Source organism: Natator depressus, chromosome 24, assembly GCF_965152275.1.
Source record: "Natator depressus isolate rNatDep1 chromosome 24, rNatDep2.hap1, whole genome shotgun sequence".
Classification (NCBI taxonomy): Eukaryota; Metazoa; Chordata; order Testudines; family Cheloniidae; genus Natator; species Natator depressus.
The window spans coordinates 14814668-14829919 of NC_134257.1; the positions used below are offsets into that span (position 1 = coordinate 14814668).

At 53.9% G+C, this 15252-nt stretch overlaps 1 protein-coding gene across 5 annotated transcripts; it reads left to right on the forward strand.

The window, feature by feature from the left end:
* The first annotated feature begins 4956 nt into the window (after window positions 1-4956).
* LOC141977197 (CD276 antigen-like) lies at window positions 4957-14504 on the forward strand. Of its 5 annotated transcripts, none has more exons than XM_074938560.1 (5): window positions 4964-5088; window positions 5986-6181; window positions 6445-6792; window positions 9141-9434; window positions 9696-10257. In XM_074938560.1, the coding sequence occupies exons 2-5, from the start codon at window positions 5986-5988 to the stop codon at window positions 9944-9946; spliced, it is 1089 nt and encodes a 362-aa protein (XP_074794661.1). In that variant the 5' UTR covers window positions 4964-5088; the 3' UTR covers window positions 9947-10257. The 5 variants fall into 5 exon arrangements, with proteins under 5 accessions (XP_074794662.1, XP_074794661.1, XP_074794664.1 ...); XM_074938563.1 differs by lacking the exons at window positions 4964-5088; window positions 9696-10257 and adding exons at window positions 5151-5289; window positions 11056-14504; XM_074938559.1 differs by lacking the exon at window positions 4964-5088 and adding an exon at window positions 5151-5289.
* Window positions 14505-15252: the final 748 nt, after the last annotated feature.

Consider the following 15252-nt stretch of genomic DNA (forward strand, 5'->3'; position numbering starts at 1 on the left):
TATCTAGATGAGTTGCTGGACCGCCCGGCTGAGAACCACTGTTCTAGACTAATACTTCATTCAACAGCTTTGCATATACACACAGACTGATGTATAATAGTAATACGTCTCTCTCATGCAATGGATTGTGTTTTCCTAATAAAACAAGTTATTTTTTCTATATTTGAATGATACAAAAGTAGGGTGAAAATCAGAAAACAATGAATAATACTTTTTTGTAAAACCCGGGAATTTTCCCTTAAAAATCCGTTTAAACTCAAAACGAAGGGGCTTAACTATAGTTTCAACCAATTTGCCCAACCTGAAGTTAGGTTTACTGGCCTGTAATTGCCAGGATCGCCTCTGGAGCCTTTTTAAAAAATAAGCGTAACATTTGTTCTCCTCCAATTATCTGGTACAGAAGTTGATTTAAATGATAGGTTACAAACCATACTCAGGGATGTCTATACTACCTGCCGGATCGGTGGGCAGCGTTTAGTCTAGATGCGATAAATCGACCCCCGAGAGCTCTCCCGTCGACTCCTGTACTCCACCGCTACGAGAGGTGCAGGAAGAGTCGACGGGGGAGCAGCAGCATTCGACTCACGGCAGTGAAGACACCGTGGTGAGTAGGTCTAAGTACATTGACTTCAGCTACGTTACTCACGTAGCTGAAGTTGCGTAACTTAGATCGATCTCCCCCTCAGTGTAGACCAAATCTTAGTAGTTCTGCAAGTTCATATTTGAGTTCCTTCAGAACTTGGGTGAATACTTCCCCATCTGGTCCTGGTGACTTATTACTGTTTAATTTATCAATTTGTTCCAACACGTCCTTTACTGACACCTCAATCTGGGACATTTCCTTAGGTTTGACACTTAAATGGAATGGCTCAGGTGAGGGAATCTCCCTCACATCCTCTGCAGTGAAGACCGATGCAAAGAATTCATTTAGTTTCTCCTCAATGGCTTTGTCTTTCTTGAGTGCTCCTTTAGTACCTCGATTGTCCAGTGCCCAATGGTGGCCGAAGCATGAAGGGGCATACAAATGTTTAGCATAACTGGCATATCTTGCAACGACAGCTACAAAAGTGCCATGCAAACACCTGTTCTCACTTTCAGGTGACACTGTAAATAAGAAGCAGGAAGCAGTATCTCCCATCAATGTAAACAAACTTGTTTGTCTTAGCGATTGGCAGAATAAGAAGTAGAACTGAGTGGACTTGTAGGCTCTAAAGTTTTACACTGTTTTACTTTTGAGCGCAGTTATGTAACCAAAAAAAAAATCTGCATTTGTAAGTTACACTTTCACGAGAAAGAGATCGCACTACGATGTATGAGGTGAATTGAAAAATATAATTTCTTTTATCATTTTTACAGTGCAGATATTTATCATTTTTACAGTGCAGTGTAATCAAACATAATAATGTAAAGTGAGCCCTGTGCACTTTGTATTCTGTGTTGTAATTGAAATCAATATTGAGAATATAGAAAAACATCCAAAAATATTTAATAAATTTCCACTAGTATTCTATTGTTATAAGTGTGATTAATTGCAATTAATTTTTGTAATCACAATTAATTCTTTTGGGTGAATGGCGTGAGTTAACTGCGATTAATTGACAGCCCTAATTCTTATTATTCAAGCATGGGATTACTATCCATAGAGATTCTATGGTTCAGTTTGGTTCATTTAAGATTTTTACTATATTTGTCTCTGTGCTTTCTTTCACGTATAGTGCCACTCCCACACCAATATGACCTAATTGGTCATTCCTAAATATCTTGTACGCTGGTATTACCATTTTGATTATGATCATTCCACCAAGTTTCTGTGATACCTATTGTGTCAATAATACCAGGCACTCAGGTTCACCCATTTTAGAATTTAGACGTCTAGCATATGTATTTAAGCACTTATAAAATGTGTCCCTTTTTAGCTGTCTGCCATTACGTGATGTAATTGAATGGGACTCTATCATTTGACTGTTTCTCATCAGATCCTACCTGTACGGGATGCATCCGATGAAGTGAGTTGTAGCTCACGAAAGCTTATGCTCAAATAAATTGGTTAGTCTCGAAGATGCCACACGTACTCCTTTTCTTTTTACCTGTACATTATCGTCTTCCATCCTCTCCTCCTTACTAGGATACAGCGAATCCCCATGAATAGATCCTCCCTTCAGGGATGTCTCTGTCCAAACTGTGTGGCCCCCAGCTCTGAGGCTATGTCTACACTGTGCACCTTAAACAGCGCACCTTAAAACTGCTCTGAAACCTCTTTTTCACATGTAGTTTAGGTGGAGCCCTTCCTTTCTGAATTGAAACCATAAACACCAAGACTGGGTGTTTTTCTAACCCATCCGCTCTGGGGAATAGTTCAGGGCAGGTGTCTGGCCCGTGTGATGCAGGAGGTCAGAGGAGCACAGTGGTCCCTGCTGGCCTTGGAATCTATTAAAATAACATCGGAGCAGAGAGACATTCAGGGGTGAAATGCAGGGGGGAGCTGGGTCCTAGCAGATCTCGGTTTGGACAAAGCAGCCCCACCCCCAGACCAGGCATCACGGCCAGCTGTCTGCGGGGAGTCTCTGGCACAGGGAGTCGCCCCAGGAGCGGGTAGGGGAATTAACCCCTTCCCCCTCCGCTCCCCCAGCCCGGCCCCTCCTGGATGGGGGGAGAGAAGGCAGGAGACAGGGAGATGGCGAGGGAGGGGGGAGGATACCAGGGCTGGGGGGATCTGGAAAAGTCAGCCCAGAGCTGGGTAAAAACGTAGCCCTGCCCGCTACCCTCTGCCGTTCATCAGCTGTCGGCTAATTAGAACCGCCCCCGCCCCCGCCTGTCCCTGCCCCACCCGAGTGACTCAGTGCTGCTGGGCAGCCCCCAGCTGGTGTCAGTCGGACCTCGTGCCATTGCAGCGGGTCCCAGGCTGGATGGGCCCCGGGTCTGATCCAGGGCAGCTGGGGGAATGGGGGAGGGACCAGATGAGCCCTGGGGTCTGATCTGGTCTAGCAAACCCCACAGCCTGGATACCGGGCAAGCCAGGCCCCAGTCACTGCCGATCCAAATCAATGTAACTATTTTATTGCTAGCTGGTAAGTCTGCTGTGAAAAGTGATATTAACGAACATACAAGTGTGACCCATTAAGCCCTGGAGGGGGGGCTGGGGGAGATAGGGGTGGGGGACTGGGAGAAGCAGCGGGGGCTGGAGCCTGAAGCCCTGCTGCCAGAGTCCAAAGCCTCGCGGCTGGATGACGGGGCCCAGGGACGGAGCCTGAAGCCGTGTGGCCGGAGCCTGGGGCCTGCTGCCACGCAGCCAGAGGCCGGGGCTGGAGCCCAAAGCCCCGTATCCAGAGCCTGCCATGCCGCCACCCCAGGGCTGAAGCCCAAAACCTGAGCCCCACCATCCTAGGGAAAGTGGGGAACTCGCTGGCTGCTTCCTTGTGTGGTGTTGTGCCCCAGGTGACTCCAGAGAGGGGGCAGGGCCTCTAATCCCTGCTGGTGACCACGGCGGTGCATCCAGGAGCAACAGGGAGGGGGAGGGAGAGCTAATTTGCCCTCCCCCCATCATAGCCCAGGAGGCTGTGGCCGCAAGAAATGGCCTGGTGGCTGCATTTGAGAAACGCTAAGTATCACACTCAACTCTGCTTCCCACCCAGGCCCCGATGCCGGAGAATCGGCAGCTCCTGGACCAGTCCCTGCAGGAAGCCTCCGGTGTATTTCTGCAGATGGGCGGCTTGCCCAGCCGCGTTGTTAGCATTCAGGGTCTGGAACGAATTACCCCCGGGGGTAGATTGGCCGGGACTGGGAAGGTTTTTCCCCCTTCCTCTGTGGGGTGGATCACCTGGGTGTGGCAAAGCAGCCCGTTCCCACCCGGCGTCCACACGTGTCCACCTCTTTTTATGACCCAGCCCCCAGTCAGGTCACGATTTCGTCCCACCCCTTTCAGTCGCTGTGGCCTTAGGAAAAGATCTTCAGCCCTGAGTCTAGGTCCCATGGTCCTGGCCTTTCTCCGGTTTCGCACCACCTCCCCTGTGGCTGGCAGAGGAACCCACTGGCTGCACTGGGTTCCAGTCCGGGGACCCTAAGGCCAGCCACCAGAGTTCGGTCCACCAGACCTTTTGCTGCTACTTCCCTGGACTTCCTCCCACCCAGCCGCCCTCAGCCCTTCTCCCCACGACCTCTCGAGTCTCCCCCTCCTTTAGGGGTCAGAAATCCCCCAGTAAATCTCCGTCAACATGTATACACTCAAATCCAGCGCCAATGCCTTCCCTGCGCTCTAATCCCGGCCTGCGACCACAGAGCCCCTTTGCCATCCCACCTTCCTTGGATTATAATCCTCTCCCCAGCTGGGGTTCATCACCGCGGGGCCCATCCTCCAGGTGTGCCCCTCTGTGCCCTGGTCTCCGAAGAGTTGGGTGTTTTAACCCTTCAGGCACTGAGCTGTGCTCCCAACCTTCATGTAGTTCTTTGTCTGGGAATTTCCTAGGGTTTTTTTTCTTTTCATTATTAAAAAATCCCACCAAGCCTGAGGTTGTCCCCGGGCGACATGACGACTGATTTGAAGATTGGCAGGATTAACTTCAAACTGTTTTTTAAAATTAAACATTTAAAGGGCTGTTCCCCGGTGCCCCAGCACAGCAGAAAGCCCCAGCCAGATACAGCTGGGTTTATAGCTGCTTTGCGTCTCCAGCTGCCGAGTCTGGCCCTTAATGTGCAATTGACTCACTGGTTTAGGGTTATGTGTTGCAGAGCAGAGCTCTGTAGAGTGGATGTAGGGAGCTGTCCCTGGGTCACCGTATCTCTTTGTCTTTAAGGGGGGCTCCTGCCTCAGTTTTCCTAGCAGGGCTGCCTTGCCACACAGGGGAGCCTGGATGTCTGAAGAGCAGCGACAGATGGGCCAATATTGACATTACCTCTCTGCCGGAAGAAGCCAGCTGGTACCCAGGTAACCATGGCTACAATTACGCAGAGAAACATCAGGCTTACACTGTTGCTATCGCTGTGTTCGAGTGGCTCCCGCATCATCGCGTGTAAGAGGGGACTGAGGCGTGGCCGAGAGCTGGTAACCAAGGGGATGTCAGCCGGGAAGGGAAGGGAGCGTCACAGTTCGAGGTAACTGCACCTGCCTTCCCCCTCCATGAGCCATGTTTCTCTCTCTCCCGGCTACACAGTCCCCTGGCTACTGGGGCTACGCCCAGACGGCCTCCCCGGCCCAGCGCCTGCGCTCTGCTTCTTCTCTGAAGGCTGCAGCCGGAGGAATTGCCACAGCGCCAAGTGCCCAGCCAGCTGCTTCTGAGCAAGCCCCGTGTGGAGGTAACCGGACAACGCATAAAAGACCCCATGGTCCCAGGTGCCTGGGAAAAGCTCCCTGGAGCTCAGCCCCACTCCAGCCTGGGGTTCTGGTCAGGGTCAGTCCTTCCAACCCCACCGGGAGCCGAGGTGAGTCTCAGCCGAGCATGGCCTCTTGGGGCCACCGTGTCCCTGGGCTGAGCTCTGGAGATGCTGGATTCCAGCCGAGTAATAATCGCTGCAGTGGTTTGAAGAGGTTGCCCCGATTCCCAGCAGAACCTCCCCATTCACACCGCTTCCTGATGGCTCTCCAGGCATCCAGTCTAAGTGGTCTCGCTCGAGGAGCTCACGGCAGGAAATGGGGGGCTGTGGGGGCAGAAGACCTAGTCCTGGAGGCACTGAGTCAGTGGGGCTGGGGGGACATGAGAGGGGGAATCTCTGGAGCTGGCACAGTAATGGGGATACAGGTTAAGGGGCTGTTTGAAGGCCCAGGCCTGACTCCACGACCCCTGTAAATTCCCTAATCAGTTTTCTGAGTTAAAATGACTTTACAAACGAGGCCCTTTACAAAATTTTGCCCCTGGTGTGAAACAATCTGACAGGAATAACACCGGGAACGTTCCTGTTGGGGGGATGAATTGAAATCTTGTGCACTGGGTGGGCCGGCAGGAATCTGGTGGTGATCGAGACACAGGATGCCTTGGTGTTCCCCTGTTACAGATGGGGAAACTGAGGCACAGAGGCGGACATGCTGCATCTGAGGTGCACAGAGGGTGCGTGGCAGAACAAGGATTCGAACCCAGGACTCCTGAGTCCCAGCCATTAATCACTAGGCACCGTTCCCTGCTGCCCGCAACAGCCCTGAAGGCTTGCCTCATCCATTGGCTACACCTTCCCATTCTGTTCATAGGAAAAGGTAACTGGGAATGTCACTCATGGCACCGTACTGGGATAATGGCAAATCCTTGTGCATCACAGCTGGAGTGAGTTCCTCCCACAGCCGGCATTCCTGCCCCCCTCCCCACAGCGCCCCCCACAGCGCCAGGCTGGGGCTAGAGTAGCCAGGAGCTCCCACGAGGCCGACAGTCCCACCCGGCTGCCCACAGCATGCCCTGCTGGGAGAGGCTAGGATTTCACACCCTAAATCTCACTAACCGCTGTGTTTTTTCCTCCCTGCAGTGCAGTCAGCACCAGACGTGGTAGCTCATTTCAGGGGGGACGTCACCCTGAGATGCCTCTTCCTGTCCCAGCCCGGCATGAACCTCCAGCGTCTGACCCTCACCTGGCAGAAGGAGCAGGTGGGGGCAGAGGCCTTGGTGGTTCATAGTTATTATTACGGGAGGGAGCAGCTGGAGAAACAGGACAAGGCTTATAGGAACCGGACCCGGCTGGAACCAGAGGAGCTGGCCCGGGGGAATGCGTCCCTGATGCTGAGGGACATCCACATGCAGGACGAGGGTGTCTATCAGTGCCACGTCACCACGGAGCTGGGCATGACGTCTGAACTCTGGGAGCTGAGAGTGGGAGGTGAGTGCTGGGGGTGCTGCATCCCGGGATGGGTCTGGCTAATGCAGAGTGGTTCCATGTACCTGGTAGTGACTGCAGCCTGCGTGGCTCCCTCTAGTGGCCGCAGCCTGTGGGGCACCGTGTCCCTGCCCCAGTTGCTGCAGCTTGTGTCAAGGTTCCTTCCCCACTCTGAACTCTAGGGTACAGATGTGGGGACCTGCATGAAAACCTCCTAAGCTTACTTTTACCAGCTTAGGTTAAAACTTCCCCAAGGTACAAACTATTTTACCCTTTGCCCTTGGAATTTCCACTGCCACCACCAAACTTTATCTGGGTTCCTGAAAAAACGTAGTTTGGAAATGTCTTTTCCCCCAAAATCCTCCCAACCCTTGCACCCCACTTCCTGGGGAAGATTTGGTAAAAATCCTCACCAATTTGCATAGGTGACCACAGACCCAAACCCTTGGATCTTAGAACAATGAAAAAGCATTCAGTTTCCTTACAAGAAGACTTTTAATAGAAGTAAAAAAGAATCACCTCTGTAAAATCAGGATGGTAGATACCTTACAGGGGAATTAGATTCAAAACATAGAGAATCCCTCTAGGCAAAACCTTAAGTTACAAAAAAGACACACAGACAGGAATAGTCATTCTATTCAGCACAGTTCTTTTCTCAGCCATTTAAAGAAATCATAATCTAACGCATCTCTAGCTAGATTACTTACTAAGTTCTAAGACTCCATTCCTGTTCTGTCCCCGGCCAAAGCATCACACAGACAGACACAGACCCTTTGTTTTTCTCCCTCCTCCCAGCTTTTGAAAGTATCTTGTCTCCTCATTGGTCATTTTGGTTAGGTGCCAGCGAGGTTACCTTTAGCTTCTTAACCCTTTATAGGTGAGAGGATTTTTCCTCTGGCCAGGAGGGATTTTAAAGGGGTTTACCTTTATATTTATGACAGCCTGTGTGGCACCGTGTCCCCTCCCCAGTCGCTAGAGCCTGTGTGGCCCCGTGTTCCCATTTAGTGGCCGCAGGCTGCATGGTTCTGTGTCCCTCTTTAGTGGTTGCAGGCTACATGGCACTTTATTAGCCTCCTCGCTGTCGGAATTCCCGCCAAGACCTCTTTCCACCTGGCTTCCCGAGAACTCAGTTCCACGCCATACTTTGTTGCTCAGGTATTTTTATCTGGCTCACAGCAACACTACACTGAGCTGATCTGCTTCAAATGCAGGGGATTTGTCTCGGCTCCCAAATCCCCAAGAAACTTGTTCTTATTATACACATTTACAGATCGCATCACATTGACTCTATACTGCGTCCGACTTTACAATTGGCTTGGTTACTTAGCAGGAACCAGTCCCTGAGCTGCATGCCCTGTCCACGTTTCAACTTCCTCTTTACCTCTCTCTCCATTCCTAATGTATCCTGTCCCTTGTTAGCTCGTTCAGAGTAAATTGGTCCCTGGGTGTTCTCCCTCTTATCTTAGCTGGCTCAGATGTTCTGACTTTTTAGCCTACTGACCACTTGACTTATCTTATTTAGCACAAATGTCATGTTTCCAGCCTGATGAATCATTTGCCTCCCTAATCCTTTCTTCCAAGGAATGAGGCCTCATGTCAGGCCAGGTCTCAGCTACACTCCCATCGTTGCGTTACTGCGGCTGGTTCTTTAGCTCAGCCAGCTGCTGCTCAGGGGGTTAGACCCACACTTCATTGGTTCAAGCCCCAGAGACAACCTGACGTTGCCGTCTTTAAAACGTCTTCCCTGCTGATGAGGTAGGCTGCTGTCTTCCCTGCTGCTTGTTGCTAACTTGTTATTTCCTGCAGCTGACTATCGCAGGGGTTCTCAAACTTCATTGCACCGCGACCCCCTTCTGACAACAAAAATTGCTAAACAACCCCAGGAGGGGGGACCGAATCCTAAGCCTGCTCGAGCCTCACTACCCTGCGTGTGGTGGCCAGAACCAAAGCCCAAGGGCTTCAGCCCCAGGCAAGGGGCCTGTAACCTGATCCCCGCCGCCCAGGGCTTCAGCTTTGGCCCCAGGTCCCAGCAAGCCTAAGTCAGTCCCGGCAACCCTATTAAAACAGGGGTCCTGACCCACAGTTTGAGAACCGCTACGGTATCAGGTTAATCCCATGTGCTGGAGCTGGAGCCCTCAGAGCCTGGCTTGAATCTCTCTGCGCTCAGGCTGCCCTGTATGTCCCAGCTGCTAATTGCTGAGTGCGCCTTCAGTGACCCCAGTGTGAGCCCCGCTCCAGAGCAGATTCAATCCGGATTCACACTGGATTCACAACTCAGGGCAGGACCCAGCCCATGGGGCCCAATTCTGAGCGCCCTCCCTAAATCCACCCCCCTTGTTTCTTCCCTCCAGCCCTGTTCAACGAGCCCCAGCTGACCTTCAGCCTCTCCAGCGCTGGGGTCACATTGACTGTCCACACATGGGGCGGGTACCCCGCGGCCACAGTGCGGTGGCTGGATGAGGCGGGCAGGGACGTCACAGCAGAGGGCGCCACGGAGCAGCAGGTGGATGAACAGGGGCTCTACCACATCACCAGCTGGGTCACGGTGCCACCTGTGACCCACAGCGCCAGGCTGACCTTCGTGTTAACCCCTCGTGTGCTGGGGGCACCAATCACCCGGCCACTGAGCCTGCAGCTGAGCCCAGGTGAGTCAGGGAGGGGAGATCTGGATTTCAGCCCCCAGGGGCAGCTCAGCCCTGGGGACCCTGAAAGAGAGTGGGGGCAGGAAGCCAAATGGGGTTGGGGGACCCCCATCTATTCCCCCCCACCCGGCTATTTCCCCCAATGGTAAATCCGCCCAGCCAATGGGATTGGGCCCCCGCCCCTTTCTCTGAGCATTCGCCCCAGCTGTTGTCAGGCAGGGCCCCTGCACTGCATTGCAGCCCCATCCCCTCTCTCTGTTGTAGGACTACTGGGTCCCCCAGCCTCCTGCCTTGGGGTCCGCCTGGCTGTCATCTGTGCCGCCTGCCTCTTCATCGTCCTGCTGGCCATTGCATTTCTCTACCATCTCCACCAGGGCCCGGCTGGATCCCACTCCTGGAGGAAGGCTGAGAAGGAGGAGGAGCAGAAAGAGATCTCTTGTCCTATCTCAGCCAGCCCCAGCTCAGAACAAGCCTGCCCCACTGGCCATGAGCAGCCAGCTGGGGCCGAGCCCTAGGGATCGGCTGGGGCCGAGCCGGAGCCACCAGGAGCAAGATCTAGCACCACCCGGGCTCTGTCATCTCCCGGCAACCAAGCCCCAGAGGACCTAGGACAACCCCTGCTGCCCCGGCTCCACCATCTGGCCATGCCCCTCCACCTGGTGTCCTTGACCTTGGCCAAGAGCTGGGAGACCCGCCTCATCCTCTAGCAGCATCACCGAGGGGTCTCCGGCCTTCACCCCCCACACTGAGAATCAGGCTCCATCCGCGGCCTCAGTTTTCCATCCAGGGCCCCCAACATGACGTGCCCTCCCCTGCCCCCGGCAACACCCCCACCCCCCCGGGAATGGAGAGGCAGCTGCAGCCCCTGCCCCAGGCATGAGATGGGTGAATGAGCCCAGCTGGGCTGCAGCAGAGCCACTGGACCAGCCGGCCTGCGGAGTGGCAGACTGGGGCCAGGGTTCTGCATGTCAGCCCACTGGCCAGTCCGTGGCTGCCCAACGCTTGTGCCCGCAGCTGTGATCACTCCTCTGCCTGCCTTGGTCCTGCCCTGCTCCAGCCCGGCTTCTGACCCCTGGCTCTGGTTATTGGCTTGGCTCTGGCTTTTAATCTTGGCGGATTCTTAGTTGCAGCTTTGGCCTGTGGCTCTGGCTTAGACCTGGCTCTAACCACTAGATCAGATGGCCCAGACTAACCACCGCCTGGCACTGGTGCAATCTCTTCTCTAGCTGTCCCTCTTTAGCCCCCTCCCCCGCACATACCGCCCCTTCTTCATCAGCCGTCCTATTCCCTGCTGCATTCTCCTCCTGGGACCGGATCAGCCCGCTGTCCTCTTGTCTTGCATCGTGTACAGGTTCCTATACCGCCCTCATCACTGCACAGCTGAGTGCCTGCCAGGTCGGGCACCACCCACCGCGATTATGCATCCGCCACATGCTGTTTGTTCTCTCAGCGTCTCCCCGGATGGAGAAGTCAGTGCACAGGAGGCTCTTGTTTTGGTAGGGTTCCCTTTTCAGTTACTAGAAATAGACCCTGTTGCTGTATGTTTATGTTGGAGAAGGCAGGCCCAAGAGTCTTTGGAGCAGTCAGCAGTCAGGTTTCTAATGAGCCTTGGTTCCTGTGGCAGGTAGTTCCGCAGTCTCGGACCACGCTTGAAGAAGGTTCTTGCTCCTGAACAGACCAGCTTTACTCCTATGGTTGAGAATTTCACAGGCCAGAGCTGTCGACCACAGTCTGTTCCCCCGAGCTTTACATGGGCCATGGGATAGGCTGGGCCTAGGCCATGAAGCGCTGTGAAGATAACGACCGGTCACTATCCGGCAGGAAGCCAGCATAGAGAGCGGAGCAGAGGTGGGATGTGCTCGCGACGGCTTGCACGGCTGAGGAGATGTGCTGCAGCATTTGGCCCTTGTCAGAGTCCCTGCGTGCTGGAGGCTTCCCGCCCGGCCCCATCGCATTGCTGTCGTCTAGCCGGGAGGTGCCGAAGGCGCGAAGCACAGGTCATCCCCCGCCAGGACGGACGGAGTCTCCTAGCCAGCCAGAGATGACAGAAAGCGCCGTGTGCAGCCCTTGGGATGTGAGAGTCCAGCATCAGCGAGGAATCCCGGGGCACTCCTGGACTATGGGCCGGACTGGCCGGTGGGGGACGTGAACTTCAATCAAAGGCAGCTGCTCCGGGGCTGCGAACATCCCCGAGTGCTCTCCTCTGCCTGCCTTGCTTGGGGTTCAGCGCCAACCAGCTGCTCCCTTCCCAGAGCTGATCTCGCCTGTCGCGGGGCAATTGCGGGGGGGTGGGGCGTCTGTGGGCAAGGACAGGTCAAGCTGGGGGGGTCACCCGCTGATTGCTGGCGCTTGAGTCTGTGGTGTCTGACCAGTTCCCCCAGTAGCTGCATGGTGTCGGAACGGGCCAGAGAGAAAACTGACCCTGGGGGAGCCGCTCTAGCCAGGGGTCGGGGGCGGAGGAGCCGTTCCCCATCGCTACTCGCTGGGCATGTCCGTTGGGCAACGGTGCAAGTCGAAATAATTTCTTGCCGGTACGCTGCACTCGTGGGAGTGACTCAAAGGGACGGGGGCACGTGACCTCCGCACGTGACCCCCCCCACACGTGACTCCTCCCTGCCCCGCCCCCAGCCTGGGGCCCTGGCGCCCTCCCTGTCCCTTCCCCAGGATCCACATCCATCCCATGTTACCTGCGGGCAGAGGGGGCTCTCTTCTCCCGCTGCACCAGAGACTTCTGCTGTCCAGATCCCAGGCCGGAGGACTCAGGAGACACAGCTGAGTGGAAGGGCTGGGGATGGGCTCCTCCTGTGTCTTTGCAGCTATAAATATCATAGTGGCACAGCAGACCGGACCGGAGCACCCTACTTGCCCCGCTGCCGTTGAGGAAGGAGTCCAACCATGGGCTCCTGGCACCTCTCTCAGCCGAGTCCCACACTCGACAGGGTCAAATGCTGCAGAGAGTGCCAGGGGGTGGGGATGGATATCTGCTCCTTCTCCTCACCAGGAGGGGGCCATCCATCGGTGCCATGAAGCAATTTCAGCTCCATGTCCTGGCCTGAATCCTGCTTGGGCCAAGTCCCGCACGTTGGCTTGAGTCAGATGAGCCTGTGGGTGGCTTTGGAGCAAAGCTCAGGAGCGATGGGTCTGAAACGGGGCAACAGTTGGCTACAACCTAGGGCTGCAGGGTGGGTTTCTGTAGTGCTCTCCTGTGTGGGGAGGTGGAAGGGATGGTCCCTTCTCTCTGTGGCTGTTTCAGCAGGAGCGGCACCAGGGATTCACGACTCTCTCACAAGCCAGGAAGAGCCTGGGCCGGGTTCCCATGTCCTGGACCAGGACTGTTTTGGGGAGTCCTTCGTGTCTGGCGCAGTGACTGTCCCGAACGCTCAGCACTGTTGGCCTGTAGCCAGCTTTGGAATCTGTTGGAGTGCGTGAGTCTCCGTGGTTGAATCAGGCTCATTGGTCTTTTTTGCTTCTGGGTGACCTCGAGCAAGTCATCCCTGCCTGTGCCTCAGTTTCCCATCTATAAAATGGGGATAACACTACTGCTATTCTTTATAACATGCCATGAGAGCTGCTGCTGTTTCAAGTGATTTGTTATTTATTTGTATTGTTAAAGTGTTTGTTATTTATTATTTGTATTGTTAAATCTGTCCATCTTTGGCCTTAAAATCCACGTACATGTGTCATTCAGGAACTTAAGGAGATTGAGCTATTTAGCTCAGCGAAGAGGCGACTTGATTCTGTTCTATCAACATGACCCTGGGAAGGAGATTTCTGAGAGCGGAAACACGCTGGTCTGATCTAGAGCATGGTTGGGGCAGCTGTGCCAGGATACCAGGCTGGCTGGGCCCATGCGTCTGATGCAGGGCGGCAGGGAGGGGTTTGGGGGGTGGAATAAAAATACCCCAGAATTCCCCGTACTACAGAGGGGGCTCAGCTCCACAACCGCCTCCGCAGCTGATGGGGGCGCAGAAGAGAGTAGGGCCGAAGTGGCTGCTGTGGTGCCCTGGATCGGGCCGAGGTGCCATTAGGCACCAGAGTGATCAAGCGGGAAGAACTTTCCTGTCCCATCCCCTCTGCCCTGGACTCACCCCCATCCCCCTCCTGCCCCTGACACCCCAACTTCCTCCGGCCTCTCCCCACTCCCCATGGGATGGACAGTGCGATACAATCTCATGGTCCATACAGGAAAAAACAACCACCCCCACAACACACAAACAGTGAAGTGGAACCCCCAGGAAAAAAAACAAACAGTCGAAATCCCAACTGATTTCTCACCTTCTCTGGGGCTGTGAAAACCGCCCGGAGTTTATGAGTAGCTTATGGCCGGCTGTTCTAATGAGCCCCAGTTGTCTCCATTTCCTCCCACAATAAAACAGCTCGTGCAGAAATATTTGACCCGCCGGACCAACAGTCTGCTCCAGCTGTACGAAAAGGGCCTGGGAGTGGGGTGGATGCTGTAATCCTGAGCGCAGGTTAAGACATTTGCCAGTGCCACAATGGGCTACAGAACACATACATGATGGGTCAGTGTCGATGAATATATATTTATATGCTAGCCAGCCTGTATCATGTTAATAGCGTGCCTTAGCTGCACCCTTTCTGTACATTAGTAAACATTAAGCACCACTAGAATGAAGCCCAAATACCGTAACCATGCTGTAGGCTAAGCTGGCCTGGACCAGAACCCTGTTCCCTTATGCCAAGTACCCCAGAACTCCTTGCGTTCACTGAAATAGGGATTTGGCAGAAGCCAATAGGAAACGTGTCAAAAGCAAGATACCGTTGTTCCACACCGTAGTACAGGCTGGGCAGGAGCGTCACGGCGCAGGCCCTGGAAGGCTGGTCCCAACCCGGAGATAAGGGAGGAACAGAACAGGTTAGGGAACTGGGACAAACCGAGGGGTCGGTTCCAGTGACGTGGGAAGAAATTTACAACTTGTAAAATCGTATCACCGAGACCAGGGGAGCAAATCTTCTGCATCGGGCGACTGTAACGAGATTGCACAGGACGGCTCTTCGGCGACTGGCATCATTTGGAACCTCTCCCCTGTAGCATATTAATAAACCTGACTGACACTGGTTATTTTGTCTCTTGAGCATATTTCATAACAAAATATCGAACCAAAGTGCGGTCAAGCTATTGACTACCCCAGTGGTTTTCAACCTGAGGTCCATGGACCCTTGGGAAGCCACAGACTATGTCTAAGATTTCCAAAGGGCTCCCCACCTCCATTTGAAATTTTTAGGGGTCTGCCAATGAAAACCTGTTGGAAACCACCAGACTATATGATTTTGCCTGCAGGGGATAATGTGCATATTATACACGCTATGCAAAGTAGCATTAGACTGTGTCACTCTGCAATTCATAGAGTCTAAGGCAGAAGGGACCATTGCAAGTGGCTACTCCATGGGTTCTCAATCTATGGAGCGGGCCTCCCAACAGAGGCACAGGAATGTGTGAAGGGAGGTGTGAGCTAAGTCCTTTTTTGGGGAGGCTTTTAACAGCGCTGTCTGAGGCTCGTGCAGAAGGGCCATGCAGACCCCAGAGGCAGGGATAAAGGGAACAGCTGGAGCTCCCTGGTCCCCAGGGTACAACCTGCAACTGAGAGATCACTTTGCCCACTTAACTCTCCAGCCTGGGCTCTCTGTCACACTGCTATGCCAGTGACAGGCAGCAAACCCCCTCCAGGCGCTGTGGTCACTCAGCCATCTGCGTGAATGATCCCTGAGCCACTCATGAGCTTACGGAGAGAGGCACCAGACAATCACCCCAGCTCCCAGCCTTGCACCGATATACTATCTTACTGCCCAAGAATCCCTT